The 22,401-nt window shown below is 53.9% G+C and overlaps 8 protein-coding genes across 8 annotated transcripts; 6 read left to right on the top strand and 2 right to left on the bottom strand.

Annotated features, from left to right (window-relative positions):
* Positions 1 to 329: 329 nt before the first annotated feature.
* On the bottom strand, positions 330 to 3,390 carry V1518DRAFT_428331 (uncharacterized protein; the record flags this gene model as incomplete). The annotated part of the gene is made up of 3 exons (XM_066906087.1): positions 330 to 2,543; positions 2,591 to 2,701; positions 2,764 to 3,390. The coding sequence occupies 3 exons, from the start codon at positions 3,388 to 3,390 to the stop codon at positions 330 to 332; spliced, it is 2,952 nt and encodes a 983-aa protein (XP_066758339.1).
* A 191-nt stretch (positions 3,391 to 3,581) lies between these two features.
* V1518DRAFT_419273 (ERV/ALR sulfhydryl oxidase domain-containing protein) lies at positions 3,582 to 4,301 on the top strand. The gene is made up of 2 exons (XM_066904721.1): positions 3,582 to 3,697; positions 3,755 to 4,301. The coding sequence occupies exons 1-2, from the start codon at positions 3,603 to 3,605 to the stop codon at positions 4,179 to 4,181; spliced, it is 522 nt and encodes a 173-aa protein (XP_066758338.1). The 5' UTR covers positions 3,582 to 3,602; the 3' UTR covers positions 4,182 to 4,301.
* On the top strand, positions 4,302 to 5,994 carry V1518DRAFT_419271 (uncharacterized protein). The gene has a single exon (XM_066904720.1). It carries the CDS (start codon positions 4,377 to 4,379, stop codon positions 5,727 to 5,729), a length of 1,353 nt encoding a protein of 450 aa, XP_066758337.1. The 5' UTR covers positions 4,302 to 4,376; the 3' UTR covers positions 5,730 to 5,994.
* Positions 5,995 to 6,023: 29 nt separating this feature from the next.
* Positions 6,024 to 8,564, top strand: V1518DRAFT_419269 (uncharacterized protein). Its single transcript, XM_066904719.1, has 4 exons — positions 6,024 to 6,398; positions 6,460 to 6,684; positions 6,747 to 6,760; positions 6,816 to 8,564. The coding sequence occupies exons 1-4, from the start codon at positions 6,369 to 6,371 to the stop codon at positions 8,440 to 8,442; spliced, it is 1,896 nt and encodes a 631-aa protein (XP_066758336.1). The 5' UTR covers positions 6,024 to 6,368; the 3' UTR covers positions 8,443 to 8,564.
* A 25-nt stretch (positions 8,565 to 8,589) lies between these two features.
* Positions 8,590 to 10,492, top strand: V1518DRAFT_325942 (aldehyde dehydrogenase domain-containing protein). The gene is made up of 3 exons (XM_066901157.1): positions 8,590 to 8,970; positions 9,021 to 9,080; positions 9,131 to 10,492. Exons 1-3 carry the CDS (start codon positions 8,737 to 8,739, stop codon positions 10,310 to 10,312), a joined length of 1,476 nt encoding a protein of 491 aa, XP_066758335.1. The 5' UTR covers positions 8,590 to 8,736; the 3' UTR covers positions 10,313 to 10,492.
* A 2,204-nt stretch (positions 10,493 to 12,696) lies between these two features.
* V1518DRAFT_361848 (WLM domain-containing protein) lies at positions 12,697 to 13,578 on the top strand (the record flags this gene model as incomplete). Its single annotated transcript, XM_066901215.1, has 1 exon — positions 12,697 to 13,578. A coding segment is annotated over one exon (882 nt), but the record flags the coding sequence as incomplete, so codon positions are not given.
* Positions 13,579 to 13,953: 375 nt separating this feature from the next.
* On the top strand, positions 13,954 to 16,394 carry V1518DRAFT_326140 (RNA polymerase I-specific transcription initiation factor RRN3). The gene is made up of 2 exons (XM_066901158.1): positions 13,954 to 14,288; positions 14,343 to 16,394. The coding sequence occupies exons 1-2, from the start codon at positions 14,040 to 14,042 to the stop codon at positions 16,200 to 16,202; spliced, it is 2,109 nt and encodes a 702-aa protein (XP_066758333.1). The 5' UTR covers positions 13,954 to 14,039; the 3' UTR covers positions 16,203 to 16,394.
* Positions 16,310 to 21,701, bottom strand: V1518DRAFT_419251 (flavin-containing amine oxidoreductase-domain containing protein). The gene is made up of 2 exons (XM_066904718.1): positions 18,147 to 21,701; positions 16,310 to 18,091 (listed from the first exon to the last, which is right to left on the bottom strand). Exons 1-2 carry the CDS (start codon positions 21,505 to 21,507, stop codon positions 16,587 to 16,589), a joined length of 4,866 nt encoding a protein of 1,621 aa, XP_066758332.1. The 5' UTR covers positions 21,508 to 21,701; the 3' UTR covers positions 16,310 to 16,586.
* Between the last annotated feature and the right edge of the window lie 700 nt (positions 21,702 to 22,401).

Raw genomic sequence — 22,401 nt, 5'->3', positions numbered from 1 at the left:
AATAACCTTAATCCGTTTGCGTCAAGCCCGCGTTGCGACGCGCCGTGCATTTACGCGTCGACGCGTGCAGAGTATGACTTGCCACAGCCCACGACTCGTTTCTGCGTTGCATACTTACAACTGTCGCAGTCCTGTGTGTCTCCTTCATACAGCAGTATACTTACAATGGCGCCGCCGTCGCTGCCTCTTTTCTATCTTATACGACGATTTTACATCCCTGAGTGCTGGCGGCACGGCGTTCAAACGCAAAAATACACAATGCGAACTAGAATGAGAAAACAAAAATAATTATATCATAGACAGCTTCTTAAATCGGGCACGACACACGCCTAGCTCGTGCGTTCGCGCATGTTTGTCAAAAACTCCATGTAGCTCTTTCCTTGATCCGTGCGGTCTTCAATTAGATACGTCGAAGCCCACAGCTTCAGGCTGGGGTCTCCGTCCTCGCGCACCACGTACAGGTTCGGCCACACCACCGAACCAAGCTTTTCGCGTTGCTTGGCAATAATCGCGTTTATTCGCTGCGACAGGTCGGTGTCGAGCACTGGCAGCGTTGCCTTACCCGCCTTCAGGTGCTCGAGCGAAGGCAAGCCCCACACGTCAGCCACGAGTTGCGGCACCGCGTCGCGACCAACCCACAGAAACTGCGTCTGCCCGTCATCGATCAGATACAAGCCGTACCGCTCGATGCGCGCGCTCGACAGGTTCAGCTTTGGCGGCAGAACAATCTCACCCGTCTTCTCGTCCGGACGGCCCGCACTGTCGGGCATGTCGTGTAGGCAGTAGAGATCCGCGTGGATGTACTGAATCAAATACTTGGCTGGGAGCGTACCGAGCAGGTCGAGAGCAGCTGAGCGCAGGTCAGAGGGAATCTGCGCGGACTTGCGCAGTGACACGTGCTTGATCAGCGCAAGGAAAAGCAGGGGAAGCATGCGTAGGTTCGCGCAGAACTGCAGCGGCGCGGACGCGCCTACATTTGAGGTCATCAGCTCCTTGCGGTATGTTGTCAGCATGTCAGCGAGTTTGCCGACAATCAGATCCCGCGCCTCAACGAGGCCAGCAGACAAAGTCTTCTCTGCCGAGCGCTGCGCATAGAATGCGGTGATCGCGATCTGGTCTGCAGAAGCGTACACGTCCGTGAGGTTCTGCGTCGTCGGCAGCGCCAGCGTGATCACGCGAATGCGGCGCTCGCCGTTACACGTCGTGTGCAGAACCGCAGCCTGCATGCACACAAATGGCCGTGAGATGTTCTCGTCGATCGCGACCTCGACTGCGTAGCTCTGGTCGCGCGGGAAACTAGGGAACGCGCAGAGGTCAGACGAGCGCGTAAAGAAATTGCCATAAAACGTGCTCATGCGCACGCCGTTGCTGGCGCGCACCCTTAGCACCGCCTCAAGAGCGATCTCCATTGACAGGTGTTCCGAGAATTCGTGCGCAAACTTGATCGCGTCCTCCGGTCGGCCCGCGTTCCACCCAGGATAGAAGTAGGTCTGGCCGGATGTGTAGCGTGGCAGGTTGCTGAGTGAGGCCACGTCCTGGTACTGTGACGAAAACAAAAACATGTCAATAGAGACCTGGCTCTTGCTGCACTCAACAGCAAAGCTCTTGTAAAAACCGTTCTGCGTGTGCAACAGCGACTTCTCCGCACCGGCTCCGAGCGACTTCTTGTCATCACGGGCCTCGAGCTTGCCAGGGTTGACATTAGGCAAAGATGCCATGAGACAGATGATCTTGCCGCCGACGTTGCCAATAAGCTTATGCGCTGCCTTGAGTGCGGGACCCATGGCGTTTGTGGTGCTAGAGGAGTTGGCAAACATGTCGTTAAGGCGGTTGAGCAGAATCTCGATGCCAGGGCGGCAGTCGGTGAGAGAGATGAGCAGGTTATGAGGCACGGGCAGGAACGGCTCTTCGAGGTCAGAGACGACGAGCATAGAGGGCTCGCAAGGCGCGGGTGGTGGCGGGACGGTAAAGTAGTGCAAGGACTGGTTGACGCAAATGAATGCAAGACGGGTGCGCTTATCCTTGTTAGGGATGCGGTCAAGCGATTCGAGGATAGTGCGTGCGGTGGTGGCGACAAGACCGCTGGAGACGGCGGCAGCGCTGACGTCGATTAGGAAGACGTAGACGAGGGGCTGAGGCGGCCGGACCATATACTCCTTCGGGGCGACGAACTCGACGACAGCGTTGTTGAGTTCCGCACGCTTCCAGCGATCGACCTGCTTCTGGTTGATCGAGTCCCAGTCAAAGGCGGTAGGGACGTCGTTGGTGAGGTTGCACATGTTGCACTTCCATCGGTGGCCCTGGTCGACAAAGGTGACGAAGGGGTTGATGTAGCTTCGGCATCGGCGGCAGCGGGAAATGATGGAGTCGTTGACAACAGGCACCGGGGCCTCGTCGTCACGCAAAGATGTATAGGGCTGGATGATGAGCGCAAACGGGAGCTTGCTCTTCTTGAGTAGCGAGTTCGAGATGGGGACAGCATTCAGCGTTGACCGCATATAAGGCGGGGGGCAATTCGCAGTCGGGGAGTTGGTCACGGAGGCCTAGCACAACGTTAGCAAGTGCGCGGATTGGAGGGAGGTTTACGCACGTTGGGGGGGAGGATGATCGGCGGCGGAGGCAAGCTGAGATCCGAGATAGGTGGCGGGATCTGCTGGAGTAGATCGATGTTGTACAGCTGATTAAGCGGGAGTATGCTGGCCTATTACAAGAACTGGTCAGTACAATTGAGCGACGCACCAAAAGATTGTCGATTCGCCTTACCGGCTGGAGGGTCTGCTGCTTAGCGCCAGCAGCAGCCGTCGCACTGCCAGAGCCGCCGAGACTGAGTCCGGCAAACTGACTAGCAAATCCAGAACCCGTACCAGAAGTAGGCTGAGTTGCAGTGACCGGCTCGTATCCACCGTAGACTTGGTTTGCGGTGGGGACCACTCCAGGAGCAACAGCGACAGGTGCAGCGGCGCCGGTGGTAGCGAGCTGGGGAGCACCCGCAGGGGTGTACATCGTGTTCTGCATCCCATACGCGGGCTGGGCCGTACCGGGAATGCCGGCATCAGCGAGGGGAGCGTGCGCAGTGCCAGGGACAGCAGCAGTGCCAAATGTGTACTGCTCGGCCGCGTATGCGCGTCGAGACTTGTGCGCAGGAACGGAGGCGGCGCCAGCAGTCGTGGGAGGAAGCGCGCCCGCGATAGGATCAGCAGCATAGGATTGCGGAATCGCGTCGGGCATTGCGGGCAGACCTGGAGCGGGGGCGGCAGCGGGAGCCTGGAACTGAAAGTCGGGGTTGTTGGGTTGCTGAGGGGGCGGGGCTATCTGGGCCGGTATGCCGTACTGGGAAGGCACGGCGGGCACACCGCCCTGGGGTGGGTAATTGTATGCGGGCACAGACATGACACAACGCGGTGCTCGCAGGGATGATGGAGGCGGACGGAGGGGAGGACGGGGTCGCAGGGGGAACAAAAGAGATGGTGATGCCGAGTAGAAGACGAAGTGGCTTCTTCTTAGTACAATACCCTCAACTGACATCTGCGCCGGCCCTGAAGGCCAGCTTCACTGGCGCCATCGCCGCCGCCACACGATTCGCCTATCCCCCAAGCAGCAGCATGGCCGAGATCCTCGTCGAGCAGGTTGATGATCCACCAAAGGCAGTCAAAAGGGACCTGCCACCTGGCTACGTGCTAGACAAGGATGGCAAGCCGTGAGTGTCCGCGATCCCAGTTCCAGTCTCGCTGCACAAGCTGACACGAACACGCAGCTGCAAGACATGTAACTCGCTCCTCGACTTCCGCAAGGCCAAGGGCTTCGCTGGCGCGGCCCTCGCGGCTCCGCGCGCGTCCGACTGCCCGCCCGACGTGGAAGAGCTCGGCCGCTCGACGTGGACGTTCTTGCACAGCGTGGCTGCGACCTACCCTGTAACCGCTAGCACGATGCAACAGGCAGACATGCAGTCTTTTTTCCGCGTATTTGGGCAGATTTACCCATGCTCGCACTGCGCGCAGGACTTCCGCACGTGGATCGCAGTGCCGGCAAACGCGCCCCGAGTCGGCGGCCGCGAGGAGTTCGGGCGCTGGCTCTGCGACGCGCACAACGAGGTAAATCGTAAACTTGGCAAGCCGAAGTTCGACTGCGACCTGTGGAAATCTCGGTGGCTGGACGGGTGGCCGGATGGTCGCTGCGACTGATATCTCTCTCATAGTTGCATCTTGTAAATAGACAGCATATACATGCGTCAGTCAGCAATCACGTGATCATAGACGTGGCTGTTTAGGGCGTTTGCATGTGACAGCCGAACTTGCGTCCGAACACTACGCCAAGTTCCCCTCTTACTATATCCTCCTCTGCCCCATCAGTCGCGTTCACCCTTCGCGCTCTCCCAGATGCCACTCGTCCGCGTCCTTATTGCGCGCCACGCGACGCGCCGCGACACCGACGACCCCGACTGGGGCTCCTCCTCACCCACACCATACGACCCGCCGCTCGCACCCGGTGGTCTCACCGAGGCAGACCAACTCGCTGGCGCTGTTCAGGACGAGATTTACGCCGCACTCGACTCAGTCGCACCGCCATTTGCGCCGTTCCGCGCCGATGTTTCTGGCGAGGCAGACGGCGACGATGGTGGAGACCTCTGCGGTTGTGCCTTCTCAACGCCGACGGCCGTGTCCGTAAGAACCCCAACGGCCATACCCCCAACAGCAGTACCAACAACAGATTTTGCCTCCGTTTTTTCCAGCTCGCCCTCAACACTTGCCTTCTCCCTTTCCACTACGTCTTCTTCTTCGTCCTCCGCTTTCTTCGGCTCCTTGTCCCTCCTAACGCCGCCGCTGTCTGCTACTCCCCACCGCCGCGTGGCGGTGTGCATCCACACCTCTCCCTTTCTGCGCTGTGTCATGACAGCAAACCGTGTTGCGCGCACATTGCACACTTGCAAGTCCAATATCTCGGTCTCCTTGCGCGTCGACGCCTTCCTCGGCGAATGGCTCACTCCGGACTACTTTGCCAATACATCGCCGCCACCCGATGACGGCCATGCCTCTCTGGTCGCGTCCGCCTACTCCTGGTTGCTCTCTAACGGCGCCGCGCCATACCTTGATATGGCATACCCCTTCACGCGCGCTGGCCGCGCAGGCGAGTACGGCGAGCGTTGGCGCGCAATGTACGAGCGCTTCTCCGATGGTCTCGCAAGTCTTGTTTCCCTCTACGGAGACAGCGCCTCGCCATCAGTACTGGATCTCTCCACCAACCTTGACGTTGTACTCGTTCTTGTTACGCACGGCGCAGGTTGCAACGCTCTTGTCGGCGCTCTCTCGGGCGCACCTATTCTCGCCGAGTTCGGCATTGCGAGTCTGTCTGTAGCGGTCCCTCACAAGCGACACGGCCCAACAAGTGACAGCCACATGCGCAAGTTTTTAGGTGCTTCTGACTATGGCTACGGCGGTGAGCAGCGCGACCGAGAAGGCTACGGCGTGCTCTCGCCCAACATATTTCCTGCCGTGCGAGAGACCAAGCCCGGCATCGGTGACTGGGACCTCACCCGTATTGCCGATACCGCACATTTGCTTCTCGGCTCCGACGCTGTGATAGATACGCCTTCACGACAACAGCGCTTCCACACGCCCCTACCGGAACGTAATGTCTCTAGCGGCTTTCGCTTCGTCCACTCCAACGGCAGCTCGGCCGCGTCTGTGTTGACCCCTCCGGATGACGACGACCTGACCTACACATTTGTCTGACAACAACCGTCAGACTCTAATGGCTTTCTTTTTTTTGCATGGCGCATTCAAATGTGTACTACATTATTGGCATTGTGCACAGAGGGTGAAAATGGGGGATCAGAGCATCTTGGGAATCTTTGAATAATTCTGCGCCGGGAGCGAGGCACTTCTAATATGGGTATGAGGAGCGATAATAATGGGATCGGGTAGTAACATTGCTGGGCTTGTACATGTTTATATTCGCTCTGATGGTTGAAAATGTGAAATGAACACTTCAAAGCTGTTATCTGATCGCGAAACATCGGTGCGGCGCGCACTTTGGCAATGTCTGGCACGATAAGTCAACCATCGTCACGATCCACCTGTAGCCCCGCAGCGCGCAATCCAGACCGATTCTCCTACGTATTATTCTATTTGGATAGTCGAGTGGAGCGTGCGAACAGGCCGGTGGTCAGTACAAATATCCACCTCGCGCTGACGACTCTTGAGTCATCCTCTGTCCGCCAACGTCATCCCATCTCATCACCGTCTTCACCCCGCAAATCCTATACCACCAACGGCAGGTCCCATGACCCACCGCACTTGCTTGTGTGTTTTCCACGTCCGCAGTAATCGGAGGCGCGATAACTCCAGCCGGAGTACTACCTCCACATCCTCATGTCGTTCATAAAATGGCTTGCCGGGCCGGTACGTCTATGTGTCACTCAATGCAGCTAGCAGTACTTGCTGACAAGATATGCATGAACAGCCGTCCACACCTTCGTCGGGACCACCGGGATCGCCGGGTGCCGTCAACGGCGCCGGGAACTATCCTCAGACGCACTCATATTTGCATGCTCACGGCCACTCCGGGACCAACAGCAGTAGTACTACAGACACGACTATCTCAACGACATCGTCATCCGCAACTACTGGCGGTACTCTCGACTCTGCCGAAGTGGACGGCAGCGACAAGTATTTCGGCGTGGAAAATGTGAGTTTGCACCTTATTGTCTGCATCTGTCTGAAAGTGCTTGCTGACTCTTGCTTATTTAGTTTGGAAACACATGGTACTGTCCTCGCATAATCTCCGTCCACTCCGTCTCAGTTCGTTAACGTACTCAGCTATTGCAACTCGATCTTACAATGTCTCTACTACAGCAAACCCTTTCGCGAACTCGTGCTAAACTACCCTGTGCACTCCTCCGCCGTCCGCTCACCCCGCCTTTCCGTCCGCGGTAAAACCCCACACGCCTTCTCGTCTGAAAATAGCAAAATCGGTAGCACGAATTCGAGTTTCTCATCCCCATCTTCTGCCAACTCTGGTGCAGGCGCAAACAATAGCGGCACAGTGACACCAGGCGCGCTTTCGCGTACAAGCTCGTTTGCGAGCTCGTTTGCAAATACTTACTTCTCTTTCGCAGCGTCGCCGTTTGCACCGTCAGCTAACTCGGCGCCGCCTCCGCCTCCGCCACCGCGGTCGCCAACGCCGCCGATCATGGAACACGGCGACGGTAGATCATATACGCCGACGCGGAATAGCCGGGCTGGATCGATACTACTGCCTACAGATATGCTCAAGCCTGTACGGCGGAGTAGCACGACACCCATACATAGCAACAGCGCAACTTTCCCGACACAGTTACCATCCTCTTCCTCCTTTGCATCATCAACATCCCCACAGCACAGCTCCAAGCCCGTCGGCACATCATCACCGGCGGCAAGCCTTCCACCGCTTGCCTCGTCGCTCCGCCACTCCGAAGAAGACGACGAAAGAACACCTGATGTCAAAAAACGGAGCGCGCTTCAAACCGGGCCAATTATCAACATAGACCACACTCTCGCTGCGACCTACGGCATGCCGGAGACTATGTTCACGGCATTGAAAGACCTTTTCGAAGCTGTCGTCGAGAATCGCGCACGCACCGGTGTTGCGTCGCCTATGAAACTGGTCGAGACGCTGAAGAAACGAAATGAGCTTTTTCGGTCATCGATGCACCAGGACGCACATGAGTTTTTCAACTTTGTGCTAAACGACGTTCTTGAGAGCATCGAAGCGCAGGATAAAGTGCTCTGTGCCAAGGGGCGCGGCAGTCTCAGCGGACCGGGGAGCGGACAGGCGCGATTCAAGAAGCTATTTGAGGGTTTGCTCTGCAGCGAAACGAAGTGTCTCACGTGCGAAACCGTCTCCCGACGTGACGAACAGTTTTTGGACTTATCAATTGACATCGAAGAACACTGCTCCGTGTCGGCGTGCTTGCAACAGTTTGCGGCTTCAGAGCTGCTCTGCGGTACAAACAAATTTCAGTGCGACTGCTGTGGTGGGCTGCAGGAAGCGCAGCGTGGTGTGCGCATCAAACGCGTTCCTCGCATCTTTGCGCTACATCTAAAGCGGTTCAAATTCCGCGAAGATCTCCAACGCAATGTAAAGCTCTTCCACCGCGTAGAGTTTCCATACCACCTCCGTCTTTTCACCGGCACGACTACTGATGACTTCAGCGAACCAGACAGTATATTTGAACTTTATGGAGTGGTGGTGCACGTTGGTGGCGGGCCGTACCATGGACATTATGTTTCTATTGTGAAGACTGAACACGCCGGATGGGTTCTGTTTGATGACGAAATGGCGGAGCGCGTCGATGAAGCCTATGTACAGGGTTTTTTTGGCGATCGACCGGGACTTGCAAGTGCATATATTTTGTTCTACCAGGCTATTACGGAAGAAGAGTATGCCAAGCGGAGATGTATGTAGTGTTCGGTCACTGTATGAACAGATATACTTTTTCCGAAGCATAGAATTAGATAACAGGTTTAATATTTAATGCTGATCGATAAAGATAATCCTCCTGGTAGTGTTAGGTAATTTAACTTGATACGAACGCAATATCCCCAGACTCTCAGTACCGACTTGCTGCGAGAAGTCTTTAGTGTGGAAGATAGCAGAACTCAGACCTCGCTTCAGCCGTGCGTCAGGGGCCTGCCTTGACGGTTCGCTTAGTTCTGATACGAATTTTCTGGTCCAACACGCGAACATCGGAACTCCAACATGGCAAAACGGATTGTTCCGCTTATAATCAATGGAGCAAAAATATTGCGCGACGATCCGGAGATGCTAATCCCAGTGCATTCTACTGGAACTCACCAGGAAGTGCTGCATTACGCACAGGCAGCGACAATTGATGACGTCGTTGCTGCCGCACGAGGATCTATGGCGGCCTTTCGAGGGTGGAAAAACACCGCGCCGCTTGAGCGCCGCGACATCCTGTTGGCTGGCGCAGAAGTACGTTAATCGCTGATTGCTGGGGATTAATAGCTAATTGCTGTGCGCAGAATCTAATGAAGACAAGAAGCGAGGGAATTGATCTCTCCGTTGCAGAATGGAGCCCGGATGTGAGTTGATCTCGCTGGTGGACCTTCGATAACTAACATGCTGTGGCTAGAAAGGATTCGCGACAAAAATGTACGATGACGCTATTCGTCATATACAGCACTGGGCGAGTCTCATTCCGACGTCCTTCGTCGCACGGTCACCTGTATCCGAAAGCCCGTCGACATCATTCCCGTTGGTTTTCAATGAGCCTCTCGGACCGGTTCTCGGAATAGCCCCATGGAATGCCGCCTCAATCCTTAGTGCGCGCAGTTTTGGAACGCCGCTGGCGGCAGGCTGCACTGCAGTGTTCAAAACCTCAGAGCATTCGCCCGCGACACATGCGCATATGGCGCAGTGCATGATCGACGGCGGACTTCCCGACGGCGTGCTTAACGTGCTACATATGCGCTCCGCCGATGCGCAGGCGCTGGTTGCCGCGCTTGTGTCTACGCCGGAGATCGCCAAGGTGAATTTCACAGGCTCAACCCGAACCGGCCGCCAGCTCGCAATCACCGCCGCGGAGAACCTGAAGCCGATCCTGCTCGAGCTTGGCGGCAAGGCTGCTAGTATCATCTTGCCAGATGCGGATCTTGCCAAAGCCGCTCATATGTGTGTACTCGGTGCGTTTATGAACCAGGGCCAGATCTGTATGAGCACGGAGCGAGTGTACGTGCACGCGAAGGTGTACGAAGAGTTTATCCAGCTAGTGCGGCAGGCGGCCATGGGATGGCCGGAGGTCGCGCTGCCGCAGATCACCGCAGAACATGCGGCGCACGTGCACAAACTTGTCAAGCAGGCTGTCGAGCATGGTGCACGGCTGGTGTACGGCACGTTGGAAGGTTGCGGAGGTGCTGCTGCGACGACGATGGACGAGCGAGTGGCCAGACGCACTATTCTCGCTGATGTAGGTGTCCACGCGGCGGTGTACGCGGAGGAATCATTTGGACCTACGATGGTGATTTGCAAAGTCGAATCGGCAGCCGAGGCAGTGGAGCGCACAAACGAGAGTCGGTATGGCCTCTCCGCGAGCATTTGGACGAAGGACGTCGTCCGAGGCGTGTTGCTTGCTCGGGAGATCGAGAGCGGCGCGGTGCATATCAACGGAATGACGGTGCACGACGAGTCGACACTGCCGCATGGAGGAGTCAAGGAGAGCGGATACGGCCGATTTGGAGCGCAGTGGGGATTGTTGGAGTTCATGACGACAAAGACCGTGACGATCGGTGTAGATCAAATTACCGAATTTAAGTAGCTGCAGGTATAGACTTACTACCACATGATTCCATGTCAACTCGCATATGATACCTGCCAGTCTCTTGCTTAGTGTAAGAAGGCAAAAATCGGTCCCCAACTAGCTCAGCCGGCAAAACTACAAACCCCTTTCAAGTAGTTCACGTCGTCTAAGAGCCTCCATCACCGTTCATCCTGTGCTAACATTGGAGATTGTTTTTGCCATATTGCTGCTGATTGCCTGCTTATTTGGTTGAAACTGATGCTGTTAATTGCTGATGCCTACATAATTACCAGCCTCTTTCACCCGCTCTGCGGACTGCATATGACGTTGTATCACTTTTCTGCAAACTGTGTCTGCCGGACGATGTTATTATATACTTTAAAATAGTGCGGATATGTGCTGATGCTGTTCTGACAAGAGTGTAGCCGCGGTTCTGTACAGGCGACAGTGGCTGGTGTTGGTGGAATTGCAGGAATCGATCAAGTCTTGCGGCGGTGGTCGTACCGGAGACGGCGCCCTACGGTCTCTTGATAGACGGTCACGAGCGAATGGCAGCATTGCAACTGATTACAGAGAATAAGATTTTGTAGCTCGAATATACATAAGATACCTGCCGAAGATTATAAATAGAGCGCTTAAATATATAGAGTCTCAGAACGAATTACCGAGCAGGGTGACTGCATTGGACTCCGTATTGCAAGCCAGTAGCGCTGGTGCGACGCGCGACACAGACAACTGAGAGAAGCGTCAGAGTGTTATTTTATAATTTCTGTGCTGGCATTGCGATTGCGCGTTACTGACGCGCGAATGTGCTGCACTGCGCGTGAGGTGCTGAGATACCCAATCGGGCAGGTTGTCAATTACACGACGATGTGTGCCTGCAATTAGCCGGAGAGTGCAGATATGCGGTAGAACGGCGGCGCAAAAGTGGCACTATCTTACGCAGTCCGGCGGTCGAGAAGAGTAGTTGACGTGACGTATTATGTTCTGTGCGCAGTGCTGCGAAGTGCCAGTGTTCGGCTGTGCACTTACACTTTCAGGCGCCTCGATTAATCGTTTGCCTTCCATATAGCCATCTCCCTCCTCCATCCGCTTCTTATTTGGTTCTTCCTATCTCTGTACATCTCCACAGCTCCGCTCCACAGCAGCTTCACCGGATCATCTAGCACTGCAACATATTCTCTCTCGTGCTCTCTATTTTGCACTATATATCGGACTGTACACACTATGAGGACACGTATCTGCTACTGTAGTGCTGAATTTGCTTTGCTTGACGCGCCCTGTTGATCTTGGCCTGCCTCACCTACACTTAGACATTAGCGCGAGACACGCTTGGCTACGCCAGCGCTCTCTGTTGTATGACGCACTTTTCTTTTCTTCGCTTGCACTGTATATATATTACCAATCATTAGATATCTCTCTTGATCATTGAATTGCCGAGTCCTTGCCTTGCTTGGTCGTCATCGTGGTAGTCGACGCCATTTTCGATGTGTCGCCACTTGCTTACACTATCGATCAGAGCAAACCTTTGCTCACTAGACACTTTGGCACATCACTAGCCATACCGAACAATCATCGCGTCAGTATTGCGACACTCTACTACGTCAACACATATTCTGGCATGGCACACACCGGGCACAACTACATTGCACACAAACACTTAGCACGGACGACAGAGAATGACGTACCGCTTTCACTGTAAACTGTAGGAAGAGTTGGATGACGGACTTTTGAAGTTGAATAGCCTTATAGGTACCCCTCATATGATGCATTGATGGGTGGTAGATGAGCGCGATACCCTGATAGCCAATATATGATAATGAGCGCAGCAAGATCAATGTAACATTGCAGGAATCAGGAAGACGTCTGTAAGTTAAATTAGTCACTTCGAGTATATATCATCATCATAAACATCAACAATACAACAGTCAGATCTTCGCAGGATTTGCACCTCATGAATGCTACTCTGGCAATGAATTGCCAACTTGCCTAAGACTGTTTCCAGGAATACAGATAATGACTAGCGCTTCTTTCCCGCAAACAAGCATGAGCAAGGCACAGAGTATAAGCTGTAAGTAGACTTGGAAGGTTGCGATAGCACTGCCGCAATACGCTTGGAGACGGTTGTGTAATACCATTGGCGATGATACTCCATAAAACCTTTTGCGGTCCCCACTAGTTAGTAATCTATGAAACCAATACACTGATAAGGTGTATTAGATGGTAAAAAGAAGTTGCTAGTAAAGTAAAGCAAGAATCTGCACCGCGCAGGATTATAGTCGTGCTTGGCTGAGCGTAATACTGAACAAAGTTCGGCGGTTGGGCCATTCCTCACGCAGAATCGCGGAAACAAATGTCATGAGCGAGCGACGAGCTGAGCCGAACGCTCGAAGCAGCGCGCCATGCCGGTTGGAATGCAGCGGTTTAACGCGAAGCAGCAACCTAATGAGCGCATCACCTTCACCACTGCTTTACCAGGCGCGCCACTGTACTCCCTCGAGCTGCTGTCGCGCGTGGCAGCGATAGTGTTCCCCATTATGAAGCGCCATTCGCTCACCCTCATGTCCCTCGAGGAGCACGCTTACAACCGCAAATACTGGGGCATTAACTATAATGGCGGCGAGACAATTGGACTCGTGCTGCGGGGCCCAAGCGGCGCGTATCTGGGGTTTCGACAAGTTCTTAGCGTCATGATCCACGAGCTCGCACATAACAAGCAGATGAACCACTCGAAGGCGTTCTGGGGCGTGCGCAACGGATTTATGATTGAGCTCAGAGAACTGCAGGATAGGGGATACACTGGCGAGGGACTTTACTCGCGAGGCCGGCATCTCGGATCGTCGGAAGAAGAATACCTAGGCGTCATGAATGAGGCAGACATGCCAGAAGAGTTCTGCGGTGGCTCAGTACGACGTACACGGCGCACGCGCATAGTGCGACGGCGGAAATGGAGAAAGTTTGCTGGCGAGGGCGTGAGTGTGGGTGGCGATCTTGACATACGGATGCAGCTTGAGGGCGGCAAGCTGAATAAGGGCAATCCTCGCGTGGCTAACAGCGCGCGCGGACGGCAACTTCGTATTAATGCTGCGCTGCAGCGGCAGATGACGTACCAGTCGGGAGGAAGTACCAAGCCTGAAGAGAACGATGAGGAGGAAGATATCGAAGAGGAGTACTTTGAAGACACCCGGCTCGACGTCGGACTGGTACTGAATAAAGAAGAGCGTGACTGGCTTCACAGCGAGATGAGAGGCATGCTGGAGCCGAAATATGATGAGGAAATCATTGGCAAATGCATGATTGGAGACGACCACGGTCAGGCTATCGAAGAGAGTAAGCCTGTAGGCATCGCGGTTACAAATGAATGCGAACCAGTCAAACGGAAGATCACTACGATTGATTTGGACGATGACTCTGATATAGAGTATCGAACGAAATCCGAATGGAATGACAGCGTAAAGGTGAGCAGGAATAAGAAGAAGGCGAAAATTATGATTGAGATAGATTGACGTGCTGAGATTTGAAATTTTCTGTGTCTGAATATAGAGTGGCGTTCTGCGGGCTTTGTTTTTTTAGGAACTGCATCATCTCGTGTACGTATACGGTAAGTTAAATAGATCGTTGATAAGAATGGCACTGGTGATTGCGGAGGCAATAGTTATAAACCCTAACCCCGTGTGGCCAAAATTTTCATTGATGCACGAGATCACGAACATCCTTCTCATATTGCTCATGATCACAGGGCGCCATGGTTGGAGCAGTTGGTCTACTCCGCAAGCGGAAGCGGTCATCCGGTACTCTTGAAACTGATTATGCCGATCCGCTGACACCGTCGTCGTCGGACAGTGGCGGGGACGACGAGCAACCGCCAGCACAAAAGCGTACAGCGGCAGCGCGCCCGCGCAAGCGTCAGGCCGTGAAGCGCACGACAGAAGACGTCGCAAAACGGATGCAGGACACCGTCGTGCGGAATGCGATGGTCGAACTGTCGAAGAAGGTTAGCGTTTCTTGGTCTTCTTCATGTGTAGGCCAGAACTAATCCGTCTGGCAGGGAAATTCTACTCCATTGAGCAACCTCGCATCCCAGATCTCAGTCCCGTTGTTTACGCCAAACAGCATGTCGCTAGCGCAGCTACACAGTGTCATCTCATATATCACAGAGAACCTCGACTCACTGTCTGCAAAATCTTGCGACTCTCTTGTCCGTGCCCTCGTGAATCTAAAGGGCATTGACATTGACCCGCTTGAGCTGCCGCAGGAACAGCGTGCACCATTTTCCGCGCTCGTTGCACTGCATGCGCATTTCTACGGCGCACTGATTTCGAGCAAGCCGAAGTGGATTGCAGAGGTGCTGAACCGGATCGTGCGCGAGTTTGCTGAGTCAGACGACACTTCTAGGTGGCATACGCTGCTGCGCTATCTCGTCGCACTTGCACCCACCTGCGTCACCGCACTCCAGATCGCGATCGTGAAGATGTACCCGTTCAAGTATGATGAGACAGAGTTTCTGCTTCGGTATATCGAGAATATCTTGAAGGTCGTCGAGTATGTTCCTGAGCTGCAAGCAGCTGTTTGGGCCGTTATTATTGAGCGCTCTGTGGAGCTCGACGTTAATCTGGAGAACAAGCTGGATGAGATTGAAGACAGTATCGTAGCGAAGGAAGACGATGTCCCGTACGACTCATCGCAGAAAGTGACTATCGAAGACAACCTCGCCGAAGACGAGGTTGTGTTGTCGACGCAACTTAACTCAGCTTATGATCCTGCGAGCGTGTCATTGATGGCCCAAAAACTCGACAAGATTCTCGCATTTTTGCTTGAGACGATTTCCGCAAAGCTGAGCGATTCGTCCACGACGTCGGAGTCTGCCGATTCATTCGACGAGCGCCTCACCTTCTACTCCACCATCCTCTCGCATTTCATCACATATCTTCTTCCAACTCACCGCACCCATGCCATACAATATCTATTTTTCCACGCATCACAGTGCGACCCGACCTTTTCGGATGCCTATCTCGCACTTCTTATAGAGATCGCCACCGCGTCAAGCGAGCCCGTCGCACGGAGGCAGATGGCAATGCAGTATCTGGCATCGTATGTCGCACGAGCACGAGCAATTACGCCGATGCAAATACACGGAGTCATCGCAATTCTTAGCAGATGGATCACGACATACATCAACGAGAGAGAGCACGAGGCTGCCTGCATCCCGCTGGCATCGACCGTAAGCGGCAGCGATACTGTTACTCGAGGAGATGATTTTACTCGGTTTACAATGTTTTACTCTGTCGTTCAGGGATTCTTTTATATATTTTGCTTCCGTCACGCGGAGCTTATGAACTCCAATTATACCGCCTCATCACCTTACAACTACAGCGATCTTCCGGCGTTGCTTCAGCGGATAATCAATACGCGATTTAATCCACTGAAGTGGTGCAATCAGGACGTCGTCGCAACTTTTGCCAAGGCGGCTCAGCGCGAAGGCGCTGCATACTGCTACTCGATTATCCAGAGTAACAAATACTCTTTGCAAAAGTCTAGTGTCCCACCAAGTCCGGTGTCGCCTTCCTCAGATTCTGGGCCCACTATCTTACAGCCATCGATGCCGGTAATACAACGAACAATGTCGGCACCGCCGGTGTCTACTGTCAAGATCGCGATTGACGGCAGTGTGCTGAGGAAGGAAGACCTTCGAGAGCTCGATGGATACTTTCCATTCGATCCGGTGTTGTTGAAGACTACGCAGGATATTGTGGCAGGAAATTACATTACATGGGAGGAGGAAGACGATGACGATGACGATATTGACGAGTATGATGATGAGTACGATGACGAAGAAGATATCGAAGAAGAAGAGGAAGAGGAAGAGGAAGAGGAAGAGGAGGAAGACGGCAACGAGCGAGAGCTGTGATAGGTTGAAGGTATTTTGCATTTACATTACTCGGAGCCACTTTTTTTTCTTTGCTTATTGGAGTTTTTCTGTTTTTTCTGGTATGGTAGTGTAAGTCTATCCCAAAAGTCAATCTTTGTTGTTGTCTTCATACAGCGTCACGGTGAAATGGTGCGAAGCAATGCTATGCTATAATATAATAGAAATACATCGTTGCTATATTATACACAAGAATGAGGAAAAGCCAAGTCTATCACCGTCCCAGGAATGTCACGTCGCATAATTTTGAACACAGTTGAAACAGAACACAAATAACCACAGTGCTCGAGTTTATGACGGTAGCAATAGTATACAGCACCGCAAATTTCAATAACATATCGGACATTCCAGAATCCCATATGATCATCACACGCGAATGCCGCCGGCCCGCGCGAGCTCAATTTCCTGTTTTTCCTCCTCGCTTTCGACGCTCTCATTTGCACGAACCCACTCTTCCCTGAATTTTGCGACCTTGTCTTCATACACCACCATCCGCTCCTTGTAGTCTTGCATGCGCCGCTCGTGCTCGGCGCGGTTACGGTTCGTCTCGTCGACGTATGGCTGCTTGTCCGCCGCGCCCATACCGCGCCACTTGAGGCCGATGATGCTCCGAATATCTGTTGCTGCCGCGCGGGCTACGATCAAGGTATTGGCGCTGCTTCCCGGAGCAGCAGCTTCGGCAGCGCGTCGCGTCGTATCGGCCTCCAAGCGCGCGTGCTCCCATTCGCGTTTCTGATACACGATGAACGGATTCAGCTGCGGCTTGTCAGGCTGGATTGGCCGCTCGGTACCGAGAGCTCGGTGGAGTGCAAGTGTATATGCCCTCTCGTGAGCGGCTATGCGGTCGTCGCGGAGGGCTCTGGCGCGCGCGAGATGCGTCACAGCGTCACCGCGCGATATATTTGATTGTACTGACAACTGTGGGGTAATGCTGATTGCCTGCGCAAGGCCAGGTGTTGGTGTCGTCATTGGTAGTGCAGCAGTAGGTGACATGGTCCTCGGCAGTAGAGCCATAGGCATATTCGTCGTGGCCAGAGAACCCGTTGGTCCAACGGAACTGGCCACAGCAGAACTGACCGAACTTGATACCTCAAAACTAGCAGAACTTGACACCGCAGTACCAGCTGGACTTGAAGATGCCGACGCGCCAGCTGAAACGACTTTCTCCCTTTTCCGCGGACCAGTCGCGCTGCCGTTCGGCCGTCCGCGCTTCTTGCTTGCCGGTACAGCCACCGATCCTCCCAGTGTCGCTGCACTTCCTGTGTTCACTCCCGCGACTGTCACTGATGCTAACGAGTTGGTTGTTGTGGTCGACTTCATTGAACCCGCCACCATCGCGGAATATCTCATCATCGCCTCGGTCGGAATCTGTGGCAGCAGCGCCGGCTTTGGCAGTACTGGTGGCGTATCGCCCACATAAGCGCTTTTGGGCGGCGGCGGGAACCTTACCGTCTCCGTCTGCGGTACAAGCGGCGTGGCGCGAACCTTCGGCTTTACCAGCGGACTCGCGAGTTCAATGTCGCCGACGACGCTGCGGAAAACTTGCTCGGCGCAACGCAGACCTGAGAGGTACGCGCCATGCACAGTAGCAGGGTGCGTACGTGAGGTTGCCTCGCCTGCGAAGAATAAATTGTCTTCGTGCTCCGGCGCCGCGAGGTTGTCGTAGTCTTTGCCGGTTGCGCTCGGGCCCACATACGAGTATGAGCCAAGACTATAAGGGTCCATGTGCCACCGCGTGATGAGTGTCTCCTTCGGGTATGAAATTTGTGTGTTGGGGTAGATGCGCGAGAGTACTGTTGTCGCTTCTTGGATAAGAGCGTCGTCTGTCTGTGTTGACGTGTCGTAAGCTGCCTGACCAGCCAATAATGCAACTGCAATTCAGTTAGCACCAGCGAGTCTCGTATTATTGAAAGGAAATCCACTGACCCAAGCAATTCTTGCCAACAACGTTCATGCAATTCCAAAACATATAAAACCGCCCGCGCGAGTTAGCATAGCTGTCTTGCGAATATGGATTTCCACTGTCGGCATGGCCCCGCGCTATGCCGATAAAGTCACTCTCGGCGTCCCAAAAACAATGATCGTACACAAGCACCACTTTGTTCAAAACTCCAAATCCTAGATTCGATATGCTGCTCTTTTTGTTGGGGGACAGTTCTGGCGAGAACTGTACGCTGCCGGACTTCAGAACACCGAGAGGGACGGTACACACGACGCGATCGGCGGAGATTTGCTCGCCAGACTCCATCGAAACTGTGAACTTTTTCCGACCTTCTTTGGATGCATCGTAGTGCACTGCTTTGACAGCAGTTTTGAATCGTACGTCCAGTTTCGAGGGGAACAGGTACAACGCCTGAGGAACTTGCATGAGACCGCCATCCTTCACCATCGCGTGCTGTCCAGAGAACTCGTTGCCGTCGTCTTGATCCCACGAACTTAGACTCAGGGTATCCAATCGCGTCGCGTTCGCATACTCCAGATTTGCATAATGCCAATTCAAAATTCGTATATCTTGCTCCGTCAGATCGACCAACTTTCGAACGATTTCAAGCTGTCCATCCAGCGTCGCGCCGAGGTTGGCAGGGCCATCACGCGGCAACGGATCCGTCACAAGTTTCTGCACTGGTGTGTCAGTCTTCTTAACCGCGTACCCGATGTCTTCGAGTTTCACATCAAGCGGCGTTTTTTGGTTCTGCTTCAGCGAAGCTGCTGAAGCAGCGTCTTTCTCAAGCGGAGGGAGCTCAACGGCGTTTGCTTCCATCTTTCCAATCGTGCGACCGCCGTCGCCACTCGGATCTTTGCCAGCCGTAATTAACGAGGCGTCACCCTCGACTCTGTGACCAGGATGCGACGGCGCGCGATACACCGACACGCGATCAAGCATGTCGTTGTATAACCGTTGCACCCGCTTGTCGATGGACGCACTCACTGTACTCCGAGACACTTCTTCATGTATCTTCTCGACATCTTTCAAGTAGGAACACGGTATGCCGAGCTGTTTACGGATAATCACACTCAGCGGATTACCATTAGAGAAACCCGTAACAATCTGCGCACCGAGATCAACCTTGCATGGTTTCTCCTCGTGCTCGTCCTTGCTCAACGGCGCACTATACACGCGTCCACCAATCCGTTGTCGGCCTTCGAGAATCACAATCTCCGGCGTCTCTTCATAGCCAGACATGAAATCGTCGTACTGCTTGAATAAACCATCCAATTGGCGAGCACACCCAAGTCCAGACACCCCAGCCCCAATAACAACAATGCGTAGTCGTGGTCGTCGCGTGCTAGAAATGGGAAGTGTATACGGAAAGTTGTTGCGGCAGCGAGGAATGTCAATCACACCAAAATTGATATATCCATAACGAAGAAGAAACTCGTACGCAGCTTCAGCAAGTCCGAAAAACCGGAGATCACGCGCACACCCAGCCGCTTCCGTGCGAGTTACACTGACAAGGTGATTCATTCGCCAAAGTCGCAAAATGCCATTGCGGATATTTAAATATGTCGTGACATGCAAGTGATTGACTCCAAACTTGAGTAATTCGTATTCGAGCTCGTGAAGAGCAAAAGGCGGTAACCGTGACGCGATTGCGGCTTCAATTCCCTCTCGAGCGTATGCTTCTGGTGTCATATCCGAGGGAATGGACGACTTAGCAAAGTATTCAAGTCTGTTATAAGGAACAGTAGTCACGAGGGCGGGAATATCGGCTAGAGAAGCAATGTATTCGCTCCGCGTCATCGGAGGATCAGCATAGTCACTTTCAGCAAGCATTGTCGCAAGCAGCTTATCCCGATCTGTGGCAGACATGAGCAACATATCCTCGACATTAGTCTTGGCTTCGTCTTTAACAGCCGCAGCTGCGATACTAGAATTAACAAGCATTTTGGTATCCGCAATCGTAGGCACTGGATTGCCTTGAAGTGGCGGCGCCTGTGATATAGAGCAAGGATCTACAGGCGCCACCTCTGACAAAGAAGCAGAAATAGAGACCGGCATACTCTTCGTGCGCTGATGCAATATATTCTGTAGCTGCGGCTGCTGCTGCGTCGTTAACTGCGCCTGTGCTGTAGTCATCGCTACTGATGTAACCGGTGTAGATAAATCTGTCTGTATAGTGTGAATAGCTGGAACTTCGGCCGGCTTGCTCTTTGCAGACTGGCGTCTTGGTAGCTTTGCCGCTCTCATTGTAGGCGACGAACGAGACACTTCTGGCGTTGACTGGTCTTGGGGTAGCGTCACTTTACCCAGAGAGCTCTTCGTGCGTTTGCGAGCTTGAGGAGGAGCCTCTTGTGTCGACACTGGCGCTTGCAAAATAGCGGGTGGCACAGATGATGGCGCAGTAGATAGTGGTAACGGCGCTGGAATCACATACGGACTGAGAGGAGCACAGACTGACCCGTCAGACTGAACCTGCTGCTGCTGCTTCGCCACACTCAGCTTGCGAGCAGGTTTCGTCTTTGGCGACGACGTGTACGTAGGTGTCTGCTGAAGTTGAATGTTCTGATGCGTCATCTGCGGAGTTGTCTGATGCGACAACGTTGGAGTAGACTGTTGCGACAACTGCGGCGTTCCCAGCGATGGTATTTGTTGCGGAATCTGCTGTATCATCTGCTGCGAAAGCAATGGCTGGGGCTGTTGGACAATTTGAGCTGTCGCCTGTGCGGACTGGAACTGCTGCGGAGAGAATCCCATAGCAGCGAACGGCGACGAAGCTTTCGGCTGAGTCGACTGAAGCAGAGGAGGAGCTGCGGTCGCGGAACTGGGAAATTGACCGTATAGACCCATATTTGTCGTGTTGATTTCCGGAGCGCTCATGAGAATGTGGGTTGATGTGACCGCGGGTGACTGTGGTTGCGACGGCTGCGAGAAAACTGGGAGGTGCGCGTACGACTGCGCGTGCGATGAATACTCATGGTATGTTTGTTGGGCCTCTTGTGTCATAACTTGCTGCATGGGTTGGAGTTGCTGAACAGTCTGATTAAGAGATTGCTGCACAGACTGCTGATGAATCAGCCGCTGTTGCTGCATAGGCGAATGTGGCAGTGGTGAATGTTGCAGAGGCTGTTGTTGCTGCTGCAGACTCAACCGCCGCGGCTGCTGCTGTGAAATTTGGGCTTGGTTCGGCGACTGAAGTGGTGGATTCATATGATCTTGCTGCTGCTGTTGTGGTTGCTGCTGTTGAAGAGGACGATGCTGCGGGAAACTATACTGCTGGGTGCTGAAAGAGACATCTTGAAAATCGTAAGCGCTCGCATCTCCGTGCTGTTGATCATGCATCAACATTTGCTGCTGTTGCTGTTGCTGTTGCTCCACAGGTTGCTGCTGAAGCTGCTGTGGCAGCGGCTGTGGTTGTAGCTGTGAAGACAGTTGCTGCTGCTGTTGTTGTGGTTGCTGTGTGTGATGAATATGAGAGAAACTCTGCGTTTGGGATTGCTGCTGTTGCTGAGGAGGAGGAGGAGGAGGAGGAGGAGGTGGTGGTGGTGGCTGTTGCTGCTGACGCTGCGACGACTGCTGGTTTTGAGACTGCTGCGACGGATTCCACTCCACGGCAGTACCATGCTGTGCTTCCAAGAACTGCTCCCACATAGCCCTGTCAGTGTCGTCGGATCCTGCGCCTTCGATGGGCAGGCCTTCAAGGGCGGACTTTGCAAGCTCATCGAGATCCCGCTCGAATGCCGCTCGTTCGTCCTGCTCTTGAAGATGGTGGTGCTGGGACTGTTGATGGACGTGTTGCTGCGACTGTTGGTGATCATGCTGGTCTGCCGAACCGTAAAAGTAATTGTACTGCTGCGGCGGTTGCTGAGAATGCTGCAATTGAGTCGGCTGGTGCTGGAGCTGGGGTGCAGAGAGTCCAGAATATTGTGGTTGCCGCTGTTCCTGCTGTTGCTGCCGGAGTGCATCTGGGTAGTAGAACCCCGAGAGCTCGTTATGCCCGGGATGGGCCATGGCCGCGGACCTGGATCTGGGTCCGCGGAGTGTCAGAATGAAGGTGGGGGAATGGACGTACAGCACAACACTGTGCACGCGCAGTTGCCGCTAACGGCAACTGGCGCGGCGCGCTGCGGTACGGTGCGGTGCGGAGGCGGCAACTCACGAGAAAGCGCAGATTTGCAATCAGGCGCGCACACACGGCATCGTCAACGGCGGCCACGGGATCCACGTGGCGAGAGCAGAGGA

Source organism: Limtongia smithiae, assembly GCF_038497785.1.
Source record: "Limtongia smithiae strain NRRL Y-17922 unplaced genomic scaffold V1518scaffold_9, whole genome shotgun sequence".
Classification (NCBI taxonomy): Eukaryota; Fungi; Ascomycota; class Lipomycetes; order Lipomycetales; family Lipomycetaceae; genus Limtongia; species Limtongia smithiae.
The sequence above is the reverse complement of the archived record's forward strand: the minus strand, read 5'-3'. Positions and strand labels throughout refer to the sequence as shown.